The sequence below is a fragment of the Styela clava genome, chromosome 10, assembly GCF_964204865.1.
Source record: "Styela clava chromosome 10, kaStyClav1.hap1.2, whole genome shotgun sequence".
Taxonomy (NCBI): domain Eukaryota; kingdom Metazoa; phylum Chordata; class Ascidiacea; order Stolidobranchia; family Styelidae; genus Styela; species Styela clava.
Window position 1 is genome coordinate 19,091,242 of NC_135259.1, and position 24,262 is coordinate 19,115,503.

Below are 24,262 nucleotides of genomic sequence, written 5' to 3' on the forward strand. Positions count from 1 at the left end.
AAAATCGGAATGACAGGATTTTGTCCTGATTGAGGAGTCACATTATTCGCTAAGATGAAAAAAATACAAAATCTGCGTTTGCAATCAAAATATAAAATAAACTCAAGTGTAATACAATGGATAGAATGAAAAATAGAAAATTTACTGCTGACAAAAAAAGTATGAGGATGGCTAATATTTCCCATAAGGATATAGAGCATCGGAAACCACTTATGTATTCAGAAAGGGTAACAAACTCTGAGACTTCATAAGGCAGAAATGTATTAACATCCTGTGTAGGTGCCCTTACAAATCAAACCTTCTGTCAAAGGGCAGCACAATAGCGCTCTACAAAGAGGCATCAAATTGAAAATTATTACCCTAATTCTAACCTGCTGTTTAAGGGAGACCCAATAGCCACTCATAAAGAGGAGTTTATTCAAATAACTATTAAGATTCTAAACCCATCTTTAACGATTTTCGACGGAGTTTCATTTACCGGTAAATGCAACTTAAATAGGCTGGTGTCGTGAACAGATTGAAATTCAAGAGTCTATAATATGAAAGGGGTAAATGGGGGCCACTGATTATAAAAAATATATATATAAAAAATATAAAATAAATAAACTTTTTTTCTTTTCAATAAAAACTAAAAATAAAATTATTATTTATAGTAAATATCATCACATATTACATCTAATTTGGATTCCAACTTTGGTCATCAAATTTTGGAATTGTGAAGATATTTGGATATTCTTAACGCAATAAGTAGCTTTTCAATTGCTCAAAAAAAACAATCAGAAAAATTTAGCAAGAAACATCATGTAAAAAAAATCTTATAACAGGTTTAAAATCAATTTAAAGTCATTTAATGGTTTTTGCGGAAGATTTAAGCTAATTAAAAATAATTGTTAGATGTCATCTTGCTTCCCCTATTTTGTATATTTAAATTTATTTCATTACTTACTTTCCATCCACGTATTTATACTTTTACCTTACTATCTATTATTTGTAGGTTATTGTTAGCTAATTATTTTTGAGGTGGGGCGTGGCTTAAAAAGTTTGAGAACCAGTGGTCTATTGAAGGGCTACTCAGGGTTTATGTGCAGAATGGCTGTTTTGTAGAATTGCTGTATATGCAAGAAAAGTTGTATATACCGAGTGGCTGTATCCGGATAGTGGCTGTTTTTGCAGAATGGCCTTATATATATATTGGCTGTATCTGCAGAATGGATGTATCTGTAGAGAAGCTGTATTTGCAGAATGTTCGTATAAGTAGATTGGCTATATGTGCAGATTGGCTGTATATGTATAGTGGCTAAACATGTAGGAAGCTGTATCTACATAGTGGCGGTATTTGCAGAATGGCTCCATCTGTTGAGTGGTTGCATCCGGAGAGTGGCTGTAACTGAAGAATGGCTGTTTGTGCAGAAAGGTTCTATTTGTAGAATGGCTGTATATGCAGAAACGTTGTATCTGCTGAGTGGCTGTATCCGGAGAGTAGCTGTATCTGCAGAATGGCCATATCTTTTTACGAACGATCCGCATACAAAACTTCAAAAATATTTGGGTCCGGTCTTTCTAGAAATTATAATTCGGCATCCTCAAACACGCACTTCCTTGGCCGACTAATGATTATCAGCTAATCAAGATTGTTTATTATGGCATTATAGTTTTTTTCATTATATTTAAATCTATGAAAGTGATTTTATAAACGGAAAATTCTGAAGTGGGGATAATGTCCAAAATAAATAATTAGACGCGGTCCGAATCAAACACCTGAAAGGGCCGGATTCGGAACGCGGTCCGCCAGTTGAGTAGCCCTGGTCTATAGTAAGATGTCCCTTGTCCCTTTTGCACTGCTCACATATAGAAGTAGTAATCTCAAATGGACTACTTGCTCAGGGCCTTCTTCTGAGTAGTACTGAAAACATCAAATATTTGACAAAATAGAACTGCATTAATACTGTGAACTAAATGAAAATATAATAATGTCATGTAGAGCATTTAAAACTACTGCAAAGCTAAGAAAAGTTAAAAAAAAATTATTAAATGAAAATGAAACCTTGACGTGAATAAAAGCAATAAGCAATAAATTGAAGCAGTGGGTGACTTTCTCTAGATAAATTTTAAAAACTTCAAAGTTAGATTCGAAATAGCAAATTGCTGTGAAATTTTGTAAAATTCAGGCTCAAAACAGTGAGCTATATTTAAATTGGGCAAAATTAGTCTCAAAACAGACGGTTTAACTAAAGTATTGCAAAACTTAGCCTCAGATCAGCAATTTTTTCAAAAACTTCGCCAAAATTAACTCAAACTGGTGAGCTTTCCAAAAATTTCAACCAAACTTCAGTTTCAAAACAGCAAAGTAGCTTTAATTTTTCCTGCAGATTTCTGCACAGATTTTCTAGCTTCTTGTACTAGTTCTGCAGTTCCTCGAAGTCTGGCTTTGTCCTGAGCGATTGTTGATAAAATACGACGAACTTCGTTATGAGAGAGACCGGCTGCTACAGCAGTTTCCCACGCCTGAATGAATAAAATTAATAAAAATATTTTGTACAATTTTGACTACTTGATCAGTAGAACAGGAGGTGCAAGAGAGTAAAGTGAACCGTAACTATATAAATATATAAATTTTAAAGGAAAGGTCCATGTCGGGTGTGCAGTTCGTTGGCCAGTTATTTGTTTGCGGAAGCATGGACTTGATGGTGGAGGGGGACGTAACTGACCAGCGGTTATGTGGACCACCCTACGGCAGCGAGGCGTCCAGCAATTCTTTCGCACATCTGGGTAATCAGAGGTGGGGTTGAAAGCGTATTCCCAACAACTAGAACAATGCGCCGCAGCACCGAGCCAATCGTGACAAAAATAAAAGCAGGCCAGCTTGAACTATAGGATAGACCAGGGGTCGGCAACCTCTGGCACGCGTGCCAATTGTGGCACGCGAGAGGATTTCTCATGGCACACCAAGTGATTTGATGCAGATCAGATATTTATTTTAGTAGTTCAACCAAAATTCTACATTTGAACAAAAATTTACAATTCGACAAATCCTTTGAAAAAATATGTAATGTTTAACTGCCGAAATTGTTGCCACTTTTCGTTACTTTCGGAAAAGCGATGGATCAGAGGCCTAAATCTGTACGTGAATTCAGTGTATTCAAAATACTAAAAAATAAAACCGTAAATAATTTGTTGTACGAGGCCCGTGACAGATTAAAAACGCTTCTTTAGGCATTGTAAATTGCAAAATTTCGTGTGCCTATTGCACACATAAGTTTGAGCGGCATTGAGAATCATAAGGCTATTAGAATAAAAACACGATTAAATGTTGCGCGGATTTACCTTTTTATCAATTACTTTAAATTGCCGTCGGGAATTTCCGTGTTAATATTATACATTTCATATTATAAGGTTGGAAACGTGACTTTTTCCCGATCGAGTCGTGTTGAGATATAAGATAATTAATTAAAGTATATTTAATCAATTTTTATTGTACCAAAATAAATTTTACTCCGTGAGCTTTTATAGCAGAATTAGGGATTTTTCTAACGGTTTCATCATCGAAAACAAAATCTGAGTGGCAGCATTGCGATAGAACGGAGTCATTTTTGCAAGTATAGCTCCGATTTGTCGAATTCGCAAAATTGGTAAAATACGGATCAAAACTAGATATAACCGGGAAGTTTACCACACATTTTTATGTCCGCGGATGGATGTGGTATTTTAGGGTAGTGATGCGTATGCGTTTATATTGTCGACGCAACTGCAGGTTAAATTGAATACGAGTAAACTATAATATGGCAAGACATTTAAATATGGCCGTATCTGTCATGGATTGATTACTTTGCACAACAGAAAAATCATTCTATATTATCCGTCGAAAAAGCCGCGGGGATTTCGAGGCGATAAATATGTATTTTTGATTTACTGATATATATACTTTATATGTATTCAATTGTACTCTACGAGATTTTTATTACAGATCTTGAGATTTTTCTAACGACGATAACGAATTCGCAAGATCACAAAAAAGTATCGAAACTAAATACACTCAGGCATGTTTATCTCATATTTCTATACGTCAACAGATTGAGCGGTATTTTAGACTAGTGATCTTTATATTTTGATGCAAGAAGACGCAGCCGCGAGTTACGTTGGATCCAATTATAGCAATATAGAAGGAAATTTTATAGATTCTCGTAGCTGTCATGAATTGATTATTTTACGCGACTAAAAATTCGGTATACGCTAAAAAAGTCGGCTATTTTTACGAGCGTATAATCACGGCGACTGTTTCAGATGGGAAAGAAAATTTCAGATTCCGACTATTCAAATCAGGTAGTTGATTATGCAAACCAAACACATAAAAATGTTTGGCACGCGAAGGTGCTCATTATTCATAAAATGTCACGCGAAGTTCAAAAGGTTGCCGACCCCTGGGATAGACTAACTATAGGTAGGGTTTTCCAGGAGATAGGCAAACATCAAATTTTCCTATTATGTTAGTTGTGTTTCTGGGCTGTGTAATTTGTGCATTGCCTGTCCTTTCTAATATTCCTGGACCAAAAGGATGCTTGGATATTAGTATGAGATTTCCATATAATATATGTTTTACCAAGATTATTATAAAATGAGCATTTCCAATACCAATAAGAAAACCATAACTTCACTTACTTTTTCTTCTTTAGCTGTGAGTTCCATTGTCCTCTTTCCCAAAATTGTTTCAACCTCAGCTCCATATTTAGAAATTGATGAAGATTTATGAAGAAACTAAAGAAAATGACAAATGTCAGTCCAGTAATGATATTACTAAAGTGCATCAAAAACCAATTTCTTAATAGGTCAACTCTACAGTACTCTGGACAGTACTATCTCAGTTGTCAAATATCATCTGTTCAGAATTGATTTTTTTTGTCATAAAAATGGTGATTATTATGATTCGATCTAACGCATTCTAAAAATATATACCCAAAATATTGATAAAACAACAATAATGGCGAAACGAAAAGGTGTTTGCAAGAAACAAGCAAATACCACGACCTAGTCCCATCATGCCATGAAAACAAAAGAGGCAATGTGATGGGTATATAATTATATATTGAGAAGTTTAAACAAAAGCGTATTTTATAGCACTAACACCAGCACAGCACATGTTCGGGTATCATCAAGAACAGACAGCTGAACGATCTGTTTTTGTAGTTGCAACCAGTGGAATATAGCACAGCAATAAAGTAATCGCTAGAAAAGCGAAAAATTCATTTCTTTTTCAATACGTTTTTATTTCTTACAGATTCTAGGTTGTTTTAGGTTGATACCTTTTAGGTTCTATTCAATTTCTATATAACATATGCCTTTGAAACCTTTGTGAAAGTGATTCTTTGTAAAAATAAACACCGTAGCTGTTTGACAGATTTTCATGTTTTTCTAGCGATCATCCCGTTTTAACGCAAGAGGCTGCCATATATAGTTAAGTATTCGGGCACAAAATTATTACTTTGCAGGGAATAAAGTAAGAAAATGTTTTATTTCGAAATGTTTCATCAAAACTTACATTTTCTCTGTATTCTGTTAATACATTCATAATTTTTGGTTGAACCCTGATAATATCGTCCTTATTTTCATCTGTTTCTTTCATTTCAATCCTTTCATTCAGTTTTTCCACGTCTTTCTGTTCTGTGTTGACAATCCTCAAGTCAGGGAAACCGTCAGCATCTTCAGATATTAAAGTTAAAGCTGAAAAATATTATAATCAGTCTGGGTTAGGAAGTTAAGATTTATATATGGTGTCCATAATTTTTTTTTAAATAATTAAAGAGAATGGACCAATATATTGACATAAGTATTAAATGAAGTAAAAATACTTGAACAATTACTGATTAAAACAACAAACCTGGGCAAAATATATTGGGAACCGGCTTCATACAAAATTGAAATTGTAAAGAAACGGTATGTATTGACACCCTGTTTATTTACCTGACGAGAGGAAAGGAGGAATGGCAGGACACAGCTTCTCGTCCAGTAACCTCTCCAAGTCAGGAGTAATGGACAATTTAATTGTTCCAAAAGTATGAATTTGGGGCTCAAATCCTCAAAAGAGCGAAATGAATTAGTTGTATGAGTATTCACTGAACAGTCAATGGTCAGAAGAGTAGTAGTAATTTAACAGGGGAACCTCGGATACATGATCAGATGCTTCATACCATGTTTCCCCGAGAAAAAGACCTAGCGTGAATTTTAAAAATGATTTTAATATATAAACCATCCCCTTTAAATAAGACCTAGTCTCTTTTTAAAATAAAATCGTGTTATTTATAAGTGAATGGATTTCGGTTTCATATTTTGTATATTTGAAAATCTTGAATTCTCTACTTTGTAATTTTGTTTGTGATAAATAAAATCAGAGAAATCCCCCCCAAAATAGGCCCTAGTATTATTTTTCGGAAGAAAATTGAAACAGGGCCCTGTCTTATTTTCGGGGAAATACAGTATTTACAGAGTCCAGAAGAAAGCTGATAGTAAGGCTTAATCATATGGCAACAAACGCCTTTTGTCTTGTCAAGCTTGTCACTTGGTTGTTTTTGATGAACAGATAAGATAGAATTTACATACGGTATTTATCCCAGGAGAGGGAAGCTGACAAGGCTGCTTAAGCATTTGGCAACGTGCAGCATCTCAGGTTCGAATTCTGTGCCCTCTACCTCACACAGAGTGTGATAAATTGGATAGGTAATGTCAAACCAAAAGATCCAGGTCCTTTTAAACTTAGCAGCTCCTTACATAACAGTATATGCTATTACAGAGCCTGGTTTTTAGCAAAAAGCGTGTACCCATTAGTGCCGTGAATAAAAATGAGGGCGTTCCAGAAGTGTGTGTACCAATATTGAGCTAACTAATTTTGTTCGCCTACTCTACATCAAGTTGTGTAAAGAAAAGGTTTATTCACTTGGCTAACAGAGACAGTCCCCGAACTCGGAACATAACTAAAATAAGGAAAATCGGAACAAAATTATAACCTAGTACACACACAATGGGAGTACCAGAATAAGTGGCTGATTATATGAAAAACCTCAATTTCTATTTCAAGTTTATGCCTACCATATACAAACCTTTTTGTTCTCTCTCTGCTTGTTTCTCAGGAGTCATCATCATCAATTTGATGTTTTCTCTGGGGTCAGAGTTCACAGGGTCAAAGTTTGAAGCAACAGCTTCCTTAAGTGCTGCGATACAAACTTCCAGACTCACTCTGGTACCAGATGTGAAGCCGTTCTTGAAACAAGCCTGGTTGAATTCAAATTTAAGTTGATAAATAATTTATAGGCAAATCATAGTGTGGTTTGTCTGATAAAAGTCGGGTCAATAAGTTTGAATGACTGGTGTCACTCTGAACATTTCAGAAATGTTAGGACAGGATTTACTATTTTATTTTTATACTTTTGACATTTATTTTGGGAGTGTTTTTGCGTAAAATTATTGAATAAAAATAGCTAGATGAGAGCCATAACTGACCAGCGTCTGCGAGGAGCGATCTGGCGATCTTTTCGCCCATAACTGTTCTCACAGGATCCCTAACATTCAACATGATGTGATTATGAAATATGGTCTTTTTTGCTTGGCATATTTCGATCCGGCTAAATCTTGCAAGCTAGTATGTAGGATAGGACAGATAGGATAGGATTTACATATTTATCCAGGGGGAGAGGAAAACCGGTAAGACAGCTTAATGTTCCACTTACTTCCTAATGGCCGCTTTTAGTTTAATTTATTGCAGCTTTTATGAAACTGATTTTTAATTATTACAAATAAACTAAATTTCATCAGAAGACATACGGTAATAGCAATCGAAATATTTTATTTACAACTAATTTCAAAAACACAACCGAAAACTGACAAATAACACGCAAAATCTCGAATATGAGGCAATGTTTACAACCGTGCTTGAATACCTGTCTGAGTGAACTAAGTGAGTGAACGCCCACAAAGATTACAATTGCTACATCATCATTGATGTCATGCTGATTGGTCATTGTCAGGGAAACATCGATAGTAGCCCCTCACATATTAGTAAATATCCTTGTTTAGAGAGAAAGGCATGAACGAGGGTTGTAAAAAAAAGACTGACATACCAGTTTAAATCCATGCATTGCTTCTGCGTATCCTGCAGTCAGATCTTCGGCCTCATGTAATGTAGGATTGCATCTTCGTATTACTTCATCAATTTCAATTATACCGACCTCCTAAAGAATGAAGAAGATATGATAGGCTTAGGATAGAATTCACATACTTATCCCAGAGGAGAGGAAAGCCAATGAGATGACTTAATCATATGGTGAACCACAACCTTTCTCTCGTCTAGTTACCAGCCCATGTCTGGTGAAGGATTACTTAGCAGGTTATTATTTTGTTTTTCAGATGCATGGACTTGATTCCATCAAGTAACACAAATCTTTGATAAAACGTGGCAAAATATTACAATCTCTGTACAATTCCTATTTCAATTGTGACAATGTAACAATTGGCAGTTTCTAAAACGCAAAAAAAAGCAGAAACATACTATATCACGCAAGTTCGGCGAGAACCCCCTGCTTTAGACAAACATGACAGTTACAATACCTGTAATGATTCAAAATTGCCGGATATTTTCTTTCTTAATCTGCTGGAATTTTTACTCAAATAAGATTTGACGGATTTAGCGGAAGCCACATCAAAGTTTTGCTTCTTTCGCTCTAAAATTGCTTCTTTTGCGTCTAAATTGAATAGTTTCTTCGCAACTAGTCGCCTTAGAACAGACTGCATTACTTCTTGCACTCCACCGTTGACTGTTTTAGCTGATACTGGGACTCTAGAATTGAGAAAAATGTTAAATTAAGTGGACTTGTATTTGTACGTTTTCAACCATCCTAGTGTAAGCTGGCTTTTTTGCATTGTTTTGATTTTTATCGGAGGGTAGTTTTGCACATAAGAGCTATTTTGTAATCACTAACTCTTCAAAACACTCTCAAAATCAAGGTTGGAAATTATGCAATCAATGATAAAGTATAGGGATATTTTTTCAGCGGTCAAGGGTCGGGGAAACGCGGATTATTCAAGTGGGCAACAGTTCACTTATCTGACCGTGAAACTTAAATTATATAAAAGATTAACTGTATATTAGATTTTAAATATCATCTCACCCAGCAAGGAATCCATATTTCTCTGCAACTTGTTCAATGTCTTCCACACAAGGTGGTAGTAGAGAGACAAGTGATGTAACTGCAGACTTTGCGTCATCCGCAGGAGAAGGATTCTAAAACAATCAATTTTTGACGTTCAGCTAAAAATAACTCAAGGAATTTGTTGAGATTGGGATTAAATTTAGTTTTGGGACGAGGCCTACTGTTTTCCAATTCTGCTTTTGCAACACTGTAAATATTGTTTATAGAACGTAACTTTTTACGTCACACTCACATGGCCCGCTAGTCTAGATGGGCAAAATTTTTGGCCCTTGGTTCAAAAACCTTGCTCACCCCTGGTCTAACTGCTTGAGACGAAACAAAATATTGTATTACTTAAAATCAGGCTGCAAACAGCCGCATATAAACATAAGGCAATGGCCACAAACAGATCCAAAGTATAAAGGTAAACAAGAAGAAAAGACCCGCGGTTCAATAAACACCATCTTTGTAACCCTAGTTTTTCTAAATTTATCAATTAATTGAAAATACAGTTTATTGGCAGGGGCCGGGGTATATTCACTTGGCTAACACAGACAGTCCCCGAACTCGTAATAGAATTAAATAAGGAAAATCAGAATAAAATTTTGGCTTAACCCTAACCTGGTACACACCTTACCAGAGTACCGGTACTCAAAATTTACTATTAATAATATCAGTGATCTAAAACCAACCTTTTCATTTACTTCTTGAACTTTTTCCACGCTAGTTATGACACCATTTCTCTCATCTTTAGGATGGATCTTCTTGTATGTTGTCTCTCTGTGACCTGCAATTAATGAATTGAATATATATAATCATAGTTTGGAACTCCAAAAAAAAGTTGCTAAACTAAAAAACCGGCTTATACACGCCGACATCTGATCGCACCAAAAATTTGACTCCTACATGCACAACTCTGATTACACTAAAGGGTTTGACATGGATTTGAAGGAATTTTATACAATTCTTACTATTATTAATAAAAGTAAAACATAACAATAACGCTGCTGCACAGTGGCGTAGACAGGTGGGGTGGTTTTGCGGGTCGAACCCCCCCCCCCCCCCTTATGAAATGTAAAAAAAATAAATTCATTTTTCTGTATCATTATTAGCAATTATCCGTAGCTTGAAATGCTTTTAGACCACCAAGACTACTAAAAACATGAGTATTCCAGCGTTCGATCGGACAAGCTAGAATATCAGAACCCCCCCCCCCCCCCTTTGAAAATTTCTGGCTACGCCCCTGCTGCTGCACACTTACACAAATATATTTCTGTATATTGAAATATATATTATTTATATGGTTCCATTACATTTTAACCCACGACAATTGCACCTGTATGCTATTGCACCTATGGAATTTTTTTTGTTTCACGGATAGTTAAACCCATACTAACCCTAACCCATGGGTTTTAGCACCCACATATCGATTGAACCCGTGGATATACGCATGGGTTCAAATGTACATGGGTTCAAATGTACGGTCACCTATTTATATATATATATTTCTCTATATTTGTGTAAATGTGCAGTAAGACTCTTGAATTAAATAAAATATTCATTTTCACTCTTGCTATAGCATCCTTGCGTTATACTCATACGGATCCATCTGCGAAACCCAACTATTAATAACAATAGTGATTATCATTTCCATTCTCTTCTGCAATCATTTGCTGTGATGGCTGAGTGTCGTGTTATGATTTATGAGATGTGTACATATTAATCGATTCTGTCTGGACGGCTTATATGCGAGATCGGCCGTATGCGGGGATATACGATAATTCAATGAGACCGTAAAAGATATATCCATAAAATTCTATTTATTATTATGATCACAAAACAAACAAACATCAACTGTGGTATCTACCACTGGGTCATAAAAGTCTTGGAATGAGTGAACATTGTCTAAATCAGTGTTTGCATAAATCTAATGGAATTCAAATTTAAATAAAGAATTGCAGATCATGCTGGCAAAACAAAGATTGGAAGAATACTTGACCCCTATGGGAGTTATATCGAAAATTCCCGCTAATATAGATTGTAAATGAAATTCAAAATTAGTTTTTTTTGGAAAAGAGGATCTAAATGAATACCAATATTAAGTGCAATCCTTTTTTGAAAAGATTTTTGAATATGTTCAATGTTTGTCTCAATACACAGGAATTATCTGTGGTCATTCAGGGATAATCAAAACTAAAAAGTTTTTCCAAGTTTTTATTTCTTGAAGAAATGTAAAATTAGTAATTTATAACCGAAGTAAGTTTTGTAAAGTGAAACTCCTCAAGTGTTTTTTAATTCTACTTCATTCCCATTATGACTAATAAAGCACCATTAATTATGATGTAATAAAGGAGAAAAGAGGCCATAATTGCATCTTAAAATGAATGAAACAATAGTCACCAAGTGTAACTAGTTCAAATGATCATTGTGGACTTGTGGTGGTATTTGTTTTTCAACTAAGCTATAAAATGTGATTTTACTGGAAGACAATGCTTATTTCTGGTAAGTTCGCATACTGCGTAAGAACTTATATTTTATTTTACTGGAAGACAATGCTTATTTCTGGTAATTTAGCATACTGCATAAAACTTTTATTTTTTGTGGCGATAATTCCTGCTCTGAACAAGGCTGGTATGAGAACCCACTGATATGTGAGGAGTTATTATTTTTGTAAGGACCAGAAGATTTCATTTTCAATTTGTTGCACTCTGGGTGCAAGTGCCAGGCATGGGATTTGAACTAAATTATCGAGAATAAATACTACAGTATTCCAATATGAGAATAAGGCACTGTTTTTGCCTTCTGTGACATTACCGTGTGAGCTAAAATGACCAAGTCTTTTTTATTCAATAATGGGTTCAAAAAGTAAAAAGGAGATATTCTAACATTTCTAAGATACGTATTTGATCAAAATCATTTTCAAGTAACTTTGCATGAAGCAAGGTTACGTACTTAGTTAGAAATGATAGCGGAAAATAAAAATTATAGCGGAGAATTGTAAGTAAATAACGTGAGAAGCAAGACTTCCTGCAGTCCCTGTGCCAAAAATATTGTAATCAGTACCTTCCTTCTCTTTTATTGCACCACCGTTCCCAACATGACCATTTTCCACTATTGGAGTTGTCTCTTCTTTGGGGGAGCTATCTCCTGTATCTTTAGATGGAGTGTCTGACGACTCTTTCGGAGGCTCATCAGACTTTTTATCAGTTTTTGCTGTCTCTACCGATATTTTTGGTTCTGCTGAGTCATTTTTATTTTCTACTGAGTTATTAACATTTTCTGACAACTCATCATTCGTTTTTGCTGATTCAGCACTTTTGGTATCTTCAGTTGCTGGTTTGACTTGATCTTCAGAAACTGGCTTGATCTTTAATATTCCTTGAGATTCTGAAGCTTCCAGCTCTTTCATAAACTTCGTTTTTGCCTGAAATAGAAGATTAGCATAATAAGAAAAACACACACATATTTCCGAATGCAAGCGTAAAACAAGGATATAATATGATATTTGAATTACCAAAACTGCTGTCAACACATGAATGCGAAGAAGTGCAACTAATCATCTATTTCGGCTACATCTTTTTGCATACATAAATTGTATGATATAACCCATGTTGGGCAAATTATGATCGGCGGGAAGGATACGGCCCACTTTAATTTTATTGATATAAATCAGCTCGGCGGTGTGGGGTTCGAATCTCATGCGGGTATGATCATGTGCGAGAGGATTGCTGGACTCCTTGTAGGGTGGTTCACGTAACCGCTGGTCAGTTACGGCTTCCTCCACCATCAAGTCCATGCTTCCGAAAACAAATACCTGGCTAACTAATCCCATACCCGGCTTGGAATGATAACCGGACGAGAGACCGTGGTTCGCCATATGGTTAGGCCGTCTTATCGGCTTTCCTCTCCTCCAGGATACATATGTAAATCCTATCTTATTTACACTGAAAATATCGATGAAATCCACGACATAAAAGAGTTTTGGCCCACTCAGGAAAGTAATTGCTCCCCCCTAATATAACCATTTTTGTACTTGCTAATGAAAACATTCTCTAAATAAGCACTAAAAATTTTACAATAGTGAAGTACGCGATGTAAAGATTTTTTCTGCAGTTAAATGTCAAGTAAACATACATTGCAGGATTTATATCATTTTTATTTGCACTCCAATGACTCATGCACTTTCCTCATTATGCATCCATTCAATAGAAGGGATGAACCACTCACCAAATCATATTTATTCCCGAGAAGTAAGACAGGTATTGATCCGGGCTTTGGCTTCACATATTCTTTCCTGAAAAAAAAGAGCATTTAGCATTGTTTTATTGAAGTTATGCTTCTTGTGAAAGTTTTGTCAAAGTTGAAAATGCTTGCGAATGTAGTTTAAGTGATATTAATAAGACTAAGGGTAGCAGTAGATTAAATTGAAAATATGGACACTTTCAGTGGCTGCATCTATATTGCTGGGGTATATTACAGGCAGCAAATGCTCGGACAACCAGGCAGGGGTGTGCAACAGGCAGTCCACGGGCCACAACCTGGCCCCCTAAGCCTTTTAGTGTGGCACTTTTCAACACTCAAATTTTTTCCCATTGAGCATAAAATACATTCATGTTCAAAAAGGTGCACACAAGAGTAAAAATACATGTGTGCTCTAATCTCTGCGTTAAATCTCTCGCCCTTTTTGCCCGGTGTCTTTATTACTGTGAGGCTGAGCTGAGCCGCATTTTCTTCTTTATGTAGGTCCCAGTTGGTTATATGGCCAAAAATGTTGTACACCTTTGCACTAAGGTGTGGACACCATAGGTAGCAGTTAAAGCATTAGATTCAACAGTGTTAGCATCGCAGGTTGCACATCACAATTATCACTAACACAGGTTGTAATTAATTGGAACTAGAAATATTTCCGGCCATTCCCAAAAACAGTACACGATGTTACTTGTTACATGTTGTTCGATATTGGTGGCATCCCTCAATCCCCCTCCTTGGTTTATGCCCCTGCGATCATAATTTTGAATTGTAATGCACCGGCTTTTACAGAGCGTTTGGAGCAAAAAGCACAAATAAGAGCTATGAAAACACTGGGAAAAAAATATTGACATAAGCCCGAGACTGCTTGTAACTCAGTTTAAAAACCCCAAAAAAAATGAATGGCACATTTTCAAACAGTTTAGAACAACTAAAATGTTTGTACAGTTCAAAACAAAAGGTGTAATTTCGTGTCATACAAAAAATGTTACCCAATCTTAATAAAGCACCCAACTTGTACATTTTCTCTTTTGTTATTTATACAACAAAAGATCACGATTGAAAACACTTATGTCTGGTATGAGTCATTTGAGAAATTAAACTTAAACGGCTTAAACTCAACTAAACAATTGATGTTGTTTTAGTCTGGTTTCGGTGGGTTGAATGGTTGAAGAACAATAACCTTGTGAAGATTATTTCCTGGTATGTTTTGAAAATGCTTTGTCCAAAACACTCAGAAACAGGTGATACTTTATATTCAAAACAGTGAATTTCCAAATTCCGGAATAATTTGTAATATTTTTATTCAGGAAAATACAGTGATGCGCTATTTGGAATACTTCAAATTTATTAAGTTTTGATAACCATAGAAAAACAGTCAAAGCATTCCGTCTGAATTATTCTACCGTAGATAAGATTAGATTATTAAGTGTAAATGTTATGTTATGTTCACATTGCCTTCATTCTTTAGGCCTACGTGTTTACAAATTTTAAAAAGCATAAAATACTCATTAACGATCACAAAATTCAGGTTTATTTGATGGCAGCAACTTGTTTTCGTGTAAATGTGCCTGGGATTTTTCCCTGATAATTTGATGCCGCACAATCTAAAAATTTGGTAACCGCTGCTACGCTATCAAAAGTCAAAAATTTTAACTAATAACACACTTGTTCTTGTATGTTTAAACCTTCCAACTCCAGTGACATTTAGAAGATTTATATCAGACCACTTCTTTCCGTAAAGTCATTATGAAGTGTAAATGTTAAATAACAGAAGTTCTCTTGTTACTAAGGCAAACAACTGTTAGCAAACAGAGCACACCTATCACATAACAATCTATCTTGTGACATCACAATATGTCATACAAAACCTCAATTCATGAGTCAACATTGGTTTGTTTGATGAGGATTTGAGGTAAATAGATCGAATCATTGAATGAAGAGAGACATTGCGAAAGAATCTAAATCGATTTTTGTGGGTTTCCAACTTTTTTGTGTTACATCTTTGAAATTTAGAGGCATGAATACTTTACCATAGAATACCAGAGTCAACTAAAACAAACTGAATTTTGAAAAGCATTTGAAATGTCTATATTCTGTTCTATCATTTGAGTTTCTGGGAGACTTATCCTTCTCTTATGCTTTTGTGCTGGCGGAGTGGTGATTCCAAATGTGTGTGATGCAAGAGCTATGACCTGGTTTTAAAAAATATTCCGAATAATGTATATATAAAGAACTGTCATTTAGATTTTCGATCAACAAATGCTTAAAAACATCATTGTGGGACAATGTGCATATAAGATGTCACACTAGCCCTGACACAGGCAAACTACAGCCCGCGGGCCAAATCCGGTTTGTTGGGTAATTCAATCTGGCCCGCCTGATTCTGCTCTAAAATCATCCTCTAAAATGAAAAGCTGGAGACTATACTGTACACGCTCAGAGTGAATCACTACAAAAAGACAATTTTAATATAAATATAACTTTGGTTTTAAAAAGGTCGTAAACTTTCACAATCAGCCATCCTTGAACCCACAAACGTCATTTGTGTGAAGAAATCAAATAATAACTTCTTGTGCGTAATAAAAACCACGATCATTACGGAAACCTACAAATAATGGCGCAACACAAATCCCAATGTTTATCATTTCTGATAGATTTGATGGCTTAACAAATATACTCCAAAGTAATGGGTCAAATTCTAATGGCTTTATTACCGCCAATTTTAGTTGCATTATAGGGCTTTTAAGAGATTTAGGAAGTGGTGGCAACTCTCGCAATAAAATAATTGTTCAATTCAACTAAATGTTTTCAACAGGCTGCACAGTTACACTAGTAAATTCACATGGTCCAATTCTTCTGAAATCTTTTTGGTATACTTGATGGTCGCATCCATACCTAAATTCAATATAGAGGCACACCCACGGCATTTGTTCCAAATATTGGTTTGTATAATGGCGCCTTTTCTATGTCTTTCAGTCCAAACTCTGTGAGTTTGCAGCTTCAAATCTCACAGAGGATGTGCTAATAGATTGCTGGACTTCCTGCCATAGCAGAGCAGTTCATATTGACTGGTAATCAGGCAAGAGACCATGGTTAGCTATATTATTAAGCCTTCTCATTACCTTCCTCACCCTCGGGATAAATATGAAAATCCTATTAAATAATTCAATTCTTTTAAAATACTTTGCCATTCTCAATAGCTGCTTCCATCCCTAAATTCTATATATAAGCCTACTATAGTTATTTCATATCTAAATATTCCTCATTTACATGGCACTGTTTTTCATACATTTTATTCTGAATAAGGACATAAAAAATCTTCGCTATAAAAACGGCCCCTCAGAATTGTTAGACAAGATTTAAATCTTAAGTATTATTAACAGAAAAAACTTGCAATTTTTGTTCTCATGCCACACAGTCCCAATTACCTCCAATTATCGAACCGTGAAAAAACACCAAAAACCTTGCAAAAACAGTGAAAACAGTGATAAACCACCAAAAATCTTGCAAAAACTGTGAAAAACCTTGCAAAAAAGACTCATTGAGCCTTACAAATCTTACAAAAAATTGTTGTTCAACATTTTTAAAATTATAGGAGACACAAACCTTGTTTTATTAGTAAATGTTTTTCCATCAGGATTCGGAACACTTTCTGTGAATGTTCTTGACACTCTTGCATGATTGGTGACATCCAGACTCCAACTTCCAGCAACATTCAAGGAATCTTCGCTCGATATGTCGACAACAACTAAAAATATAATCAAACAATAAATATAGTCAGTTTGAAGTTTATGAACCTGCGTGGGTTCGCATGCCATGAGGGGATAATTATGTTCGAGGGGATTGCTGGATTCCTCGCCGCCACAGGGTGGTTCATGTAACCACTGGTCGGTTACGGCTTCCTCCACCATTAAGTCCATGCATCTGAACACCAATAACTGGCTAACTAATTCCATACATACTAATACCCCACATGGATCGTGGTTTACAGTATAATTAAGCCGTCTGGCAGTCCTTCTATTTCCCGAAATAAATATGTAAATCTTATCATATCCTACTTTATTGCACCACTATTAGTTACTTTGTTTTACTATTATTGTGCTTAGACATAAAGTGGCCATAATATGATTGACGACTTTTTGTTGCAAAAAAACTTGTTTTGCTCCATAACTAATGAACAAACTGACTTCGAATTTTCAGCACTAGAAGATGGAACTAGTCGCCAGGAGGCTATTACTATTTTTTTTTAAATTTCCTTCAGGTTCTATGACATCCAATATTTCACCAAAATCTTCACTGTTTTATTTTATTTTATTACATGGGAATATTGTTTTTATACAGTTGAGCGTGACAGCGTGTTGTTTTCATAACGATTAAAAAAAAAACTTTATCTAGCCAAGGGCAAAATCCATGCCTAAACACTGCCTAGGATAACATACAACCATATGATATGAGCGGCCACATCAAATCATCTTATAATGATAACTGGTTACCTAATTCCACGCCCAACATGGACTGGTAACCTGATAAAACGCTGTGTTCACCATATGATTACGATTTTTCAAACCAGTTAGTCAAGCATCGAGGGACTAGGTCAATCAAATGTAAAATAAAACAAACTTTAAAAATTACAAGCTCTGATGCTTCTTTTTCAAATATTTTTCCAACTCACCGATAACAGCATCAACATCAAGATAATAAGTTTTTCTCAAATCAACATCATTTTCACCGGGTACATCCCATAGTTCAACTGTTACTATTGCATGCTCTGGTACATTGAGTTTCTTTACAACACTGGAAATAGGAGAACAGGTAAAAAAAAACTCATTTATTGAGTGGCTGGTTAGAGAAATGACTATGTCCCATGTTGAAGAGTATGGGTACAGGTACCTCATCCATTGGGTAGGCAATGTGGGAGTTACTATTCAAGTAAGGACCGTAAACTTTCCAGTTCGACATTGCATACCCAATTAGAGGAATGACTATATTACATGTTGAAGAGCTCGGATTCACGTCATCTTCCGTGAACAGTAACTCCTCATGTCTCAATGACTGCTCCCCCCCCCCCCCCCCCCCCTTCCTACTTGACTAAGAGTGTAATAAACTGGGTGGGCAATGCAGAACAGAAACGATTCCATCCCTTCTAAAAATAGTAACTCCTTGCGTATTTGCTTGTGCACAGCAGTGTTTAAAAGTGTCGAAATGTCCTATAAAAAGATTCCGGGAGAGGATATTCCAGGGTGTTCCATATCCTCAATCATATGGTGTACCACAGCCGCTTGTTCAGTAAATTAACAGTCCATATTTGGTATGGAATTAGTTAGCCAGTTAATATTTGTTTCGAATGCATGGACTTGATGATGGTGGAAGCCGTAACTGACCAGTGGTTAGGTGAACCACCCTACGACATCAAGGAGAATCGAGGAATTACTTATCTCTGATAGGATTCAAAGCTGTGAACCCATGCAGAGTAATTAGGGATGCAATTGCAAATGTATTCCTAGCGCTTAACATGATGCACCAACTGCTGAGCCAAACGCCATCAGTGTCTTCGATTTTCAGGTCTAGTGAAGTAATTGCCTAAATAAAGCCTAACAAAAATGTGATGTCAAATTTTAATGTAAAAAGATTAATTACCCCCGTAACTTCGCCGTAGAATATGAGAAAAGACAGACAACTCAGCAGTCCTATCGGTAGTCGAGTTATCTGCCTTTCGTATGTCCCATTACGTGTAAGGTATTATGTCCGCCCAAGACAGTCTTTTCATTTTTTTTTTAAATGAAAATTTGGGTTTTTTTTTTAAATCAAATTTTATTTTGAGATATTTAAGCTGTTACGGTGTTTACTCCGCGTGACCCGAATTTTCGTCTACCTTGTAATATCAACATCAGTTGTTCTTAAATATTCTTCTTCAAACTTATTGTGAACAAATCTTTTAACAATGCTGGTTTTCCCACTTCCACTGTCGCCAACGACAACAACTTTGAATGCTGGGAGAGTTGGAGAAGTCACTTCAACTAGAAAAAAAAATATAAGAAATAAAACAATGGCGATAGAATAGGATTTACATATTCATCCCTGGAGAGAGAAATATCGATAACATGGTATAATCATCATATGGCGAACCACGGCCGCTCATCCGGTTATCATTTCATGTCGGGTATGGGATTAGTTAGCTAGTTATTTGTTTTGAATACATTGACTTGATGGTGACGGAGCCATAACTGACCAGCTGTTACAGGATTCACCCTATGGCGACGAGGAGTTCAGCAATCCTCTCACTCATATTCATTTCCCACAGAATTTGAACCTGTGAACGCAGGGTAACCAGAGGCGCGGTGTCAAGCAATTTCCTAACAGTTAGCAAGATACGCCCCACCGCCAAGCCAATTCTCATGTTAAATTACAAAATTTGGAAATTGCTCAAAATAAGATTCGTATCAATTTCAAATTTTTATACACGTTTGCTCAAAGAAAAGCCTCATGACTACAATAATTGTAGGTGTGACCACTAAATTGATTAAACTGCAAATAAATTCATTTTTGCAACAAAGATATGAATGGATAGAGGTTGGTAAAGCGGTTTGAATCCTGTGGTGAATAATTATGTGAAAGAGGAATGATGGCTCCATGCATTGTGGGGTGGTTCGTACAAACATAAACGCTAGTAGATTACAGCTCCCTCCCCCAGTCCCATATGCCCATCAAGTCTATTCATCTGAAAACAAATATAACTGGCTGACTATCCCTATACCCTGATACTCCCATGAGCTTGTAATCGAACGAGAGGTTGTGATTCGCAATGCTGCCATATGATTGAGCCTTGGCTTGTCAGTTTTCCTTTAACCGGGATAAATATGTAGTCTAAATTCCATCCCGTTATTTGCTAATGTTCAGAATGTTCTCCTCGTTAAACGATTAATATGGTGTGGCAAAATTTTTATTTATTTATATGTTTGTATATATTTTTTTTTACTAAGTAATTGGTTTTATGTCTCGCTTTTTTCTGTTCTGATCTTATCATGTCTGCGTGATTGTGTGTGCGTGCTTTAATTAGTTTTCATCCTTTTGGTTGAGCGAACACATACCTACACTACTTCTTTTAACAATACCTTTCCATCTAAAATCTGTACGCTTTAAACCCTACTTGAGGTTTTGTTCGTCCTCCCGATTCTATAATAGGTTTCATTTATTTTGTTTTTATCAATTATTTTATCATCTACTATGCTGATTATGGAGTCGAAATAAACTTATACTCATTTCACTGTTTCAAGGACAGAAAGATCCATTTCTTTCTACAAGACACCAAGAAAAATATGAATAACTTGACCTACTAAAAACAAACCTGCTTTTGAACGCATGCATCCGTTGCCCATGATGTTGTGTATTGAAAAAAGAAATCAGATGACACGAAGTTACATCAGATTGTACCGATCTGACAAAAGAAACCAGGAAACAACAGAGCAAATGCTGATTACTGGATTATCCCAAATTCAGGAAACGTCGTTAAGTATATTCCATTTTTTCTGCTAAGGTATAATTTTTCAATATTCAGATATTAACTATTTAACCAAAAATCTAACAAAATGATATTAAACACGGTAAAACTAGGGATGTTAAAGGACAAAATCCTGAAACTCAGACAGATAGAACGCAGGTAGCACAGGCAGCCAAACGAAACGCGATGCCATGGGTAAACAAATATTAATGTTGCATATTTCAAGCGGTTTGGGATTTTCTAAAAATGGTCTGCTTTCTTTGTATTAGTTTTTGTTTTGTGTACGTTTAAAATCATTTAAAGTAAATATATACAGTTATAAATTAACTACAATTACATATTACAATACATATTGAGTTAATATTTATAATTACATATAAGTTAATACAGCTTCGCGCTAATAGACCTTTCCCCGACCTACGACCCCCGAAAAATCTTTTTCTTACTTTACCATTGCAAAATTTCCGGGGCTTTTTTTAAGAGTGGTTCCGAGAGTTGGCGCAAGTAAAATGGGGTATGTGTTTCAAACCATCATACAACAATCTGATTTTTTAAAGTACCGGTAACGAATTTCAGCCCAGTCTATCGCAGCCATTTCTACACTAATATTTTATTACTGCAATTAAATTAAAAGACAGAGTGATCATTGAATTATCTGATTTATATTTGAATTTCCGAAACACAACTGAAAACTAACGAATTGAGTTCAAAAACGCAAAAACGAGGTAATGTTTACGACCGCGCCTGGATATCTGTCTGAGTGAGAAAAGTGTCTGAGCGGATGCGAAAATGGATCATTATTACGTCACTTTTCGCACCTTGCGGATTGGCCAATGTCATGGAGTGAAAAAGGAAGTCGATGCTCGGGGACAGGTCCATAACTAAATAAAAAGTATTTCTTTCGCCACGCGTTGCGCCAAAGAATCATATTTGGTAAACATAACTGGAATATGACTGAATACGTATTGTATTTATTATAAATGTTTTATTGTTATTCATTTTAAATAATGTGTATACCGGTATGAATCAATAAATTCATTTTGCCTTTCTATGTCGTTTACTTTTTGTTACGTGATATCTGCTTATATTGTTACGTAACACTAGAGTTGAACACTACATGCTGCAATTTTGCAAGCTGGGTCTATATATCTGCTGAAACGATAGAAATGAACATGAGTGACTTTTTTAGAATTTCAAAGTCAACGGAAAATCAGGCAGAAATGTGGAAGTGCGACGTGATTTTTTCCCCCGATTATTTGGCGCCGCACGAACAAATTGTTTGGAAACCGATGAATTACGGTAGTTGACGAGAGGCTTGGCCATAGGCCTACAACACTAAAGTTACCCCAGCCCACAATCGCTCAGCCTGACGTCAACGGGTTAACCAACTATTTTACTGACTTTATAAACGTTATTACATAAAAACTTGGTAGCTCTGACAATATGGAGACCATATCTGATATACACAACGCAAATGCAATATCAAGCACGTTCCAGTTACCCCTAGTATGGCCTGACAAAAACGAGTGTGGGCTAGCGTCACACGAGTGTGGGTTAGCGTTCTGACAATGTAAGTTAAGGCATCCTGCACGTTCACAGGTTACCAAATTACATATATCCATGTTTAACTCAGCACCAGAACCTCTCAAAGTCCGGCAATTGATGGCACATAATAGCCGGCAATTGTGGCTATGTGGAAAACGAATCAAAAAAATCAACTGAACAATAATATTTCTATACAGAGTTGCCAGATATGATGGTAAACAAGCATGAAATTCACCGTCGCGAAAACAAGAAAATTGAAATCTAAGCTGAATATCACAACTGTTCTTTTTGTGAATAAAAAGTAGTTGTAAATAAACCATACCTGATTTGCATAAAAACAGCATGTGAAATGAAAAATAAACATGATAAAAATATTTGATGTGGAAATTCAGGGATATAACTAGAAAAACTAGACCTGATAGAGAAAAAGTAACATCATTTCTGGAATCCAGCCAGCCTCGATGATTTTTTATTTTCTTTTCACATTTCTTCCTACTTTTTCCGTTGAGGCCTCGCTGAAATTATCACCTATATTTCTTTTACTATAGGGCTGGGTTTATTTTTCATTTTTAACTTCTTGCAACTTGTGTTTGCAACTTGCAACAACTGTTTCTATTTTCGGTGATTTCTGCTTTCAGTCGTCTAGATAATTTATTTCATCTCTATTTTATATACCCTTCCTTAACTTTTTTAACTTTTTCATTTTCTATTCTCATTAAATCTAATTCTTTTCTTGCTTCTGGCCTCTATTTTTTCATTTTACTTTTTTTTATTATTCCTTTTTTTCTCTAGGCCTCGGCGTACTTAGTTCCTTGTAGCATTTCGAACTTAGTTTTTTGATTTATTGCTTGCTTTGTTTGATTGCGTGTTTTAATTTATTGCGGAATTTGCACTCTCGTCTTGCTTTTTTTGATTTATTGCTTGCTTTTCGGGCTTTATTTCATTTGGAATCTATTTTCGTTTTCGCTCACTCCTATGCTGAGGTTCTCTTCTTAACTTTCACTTTGGCCTTCCCGCTATTTTCGCTCACTCCTTTAATGCTGGGTCACCTTCCCATCTTCTGCTTTCTTTACTGTTAACGGGTTACTGTTACGGGTAAACCCGGCCTTGATCACGCCTTGATCACGCCTTCCCGCTGGTCTATTATTTTCGCTCACTCCCTATGCTGGGGTCCTATCATCCCATCTCTGCTCTGTCTTTCTTTACTGTTAACTTACTTTCTTACCCCGCCTTGATCACTTGGCGTCCCGCTCTTACTTTCTTAACCCCCGCCTTTGATCACCTCCCCGCTGGGAAAGCTCTCCTTATTATGCCTCCCGCCCGGATCTTCTATTAGTTTTGGAGTTCCTTCTTTTTATATATTTTTAGGGTTTTTTTCATTCGGAATTTTCACTCTCGTCTTGACCGCCGATTTATTTTCGCTCACTCGAACATGCTGGCTTTCTTTCTTTTCCCGTTTTGACCACGTGACTTACTCGCTGGTCTCATTTTCGCTCACTCTATGCTGGGTAGAACTCATTATTACTTTCCCATTTCTGCTCTCCTTGGCTGCTGCTTTCACCAGCCCCTTTCCCCCTCGACCGTCTTGCCTAGGTTGCTGGTCAACACCTACGACTCAATCTACTATGCGGGGTTCGAACCACGGTTCTAATGTTTAACCATGTCTCTACGCTTCTCCTGAGCTACAGCTACTGGTGAGGATCGGGGTGATTAGAATCTTACTTAATTAACGACGTCACGCTTGGCAGCCTATGACGAGGTAATTACTCCCGAAAAATTAGATTGAACATGCTTC

The 24,262-nt window shown here is 36.1% G+C and overlaps 1 protein-coding gene across 1 annotated transcript; it reads right to left on the bottom strand.

The window, feature by feature from the left end:
- Positions 1 to 1,585: 1,585 nt before the first annotated feature.
- On the bottom strand, positions 1,586 to 21,015 carry LOC120338225 (uncharacterized). Its single transcript, XM_039406175.2, has 14 exons — positions 20,770 to 21,015; positions 19,297 to 19,441; positions 18,097 to 18,218; positions 17,031 to 17,172; positions 13,401 to 13,467; positions 12,237 to 12,597; positions 9,866 to 9,960; positions 9,153 to 9,265; positions 8,593 to 8,821; positions 8,106 to 8,216; positions 7,089 to 7,260; positions 5,534 to 5,715; positions 4,657 to 4,752; positions 1,586 to 2,505 (listed from the first exon to the last, which is right to left on the bottom strand). The coding sequence occupies exons 1-14, from the start codon at positions 20,798 to 20,800 to the stop codon at positions 2,335 to 2,337; spliced, it is 2,037 nt and encodes a 678-aa protein (XP_039262109.2). The 5' UTR covers positions 20,801 to 21,015; the 3' UTR covers positions 1,586 to 2,334.
- Between the last annotated feature and the right edge of the window lie 3,247 nt (positions 21,016 to 24,262).

Bases quoted from the DNA above. Each gene is read 5' to 3' on its own strand.
- LOC120338225 (XM_039406175.2), bottom strand. From the start codon at position 20,800: ATGGGCAACGGATGCATGCGTTCAAAAGCAG. The intron at 17,173-18,096 runs GTGAGTTGGAAA...TTATATTTTTAG, and splicing joins TGATGTTGATGCTGTTATCG to TTGTTGTCGACATATCGAGC. The intron at 12,598-13,400 runs GTGAGTGGTTCA...CTTCTATTTCAG, and splicing joins TCGGGAATAAATATGATTTG to GCAAAAACGAAGTTTATGAA.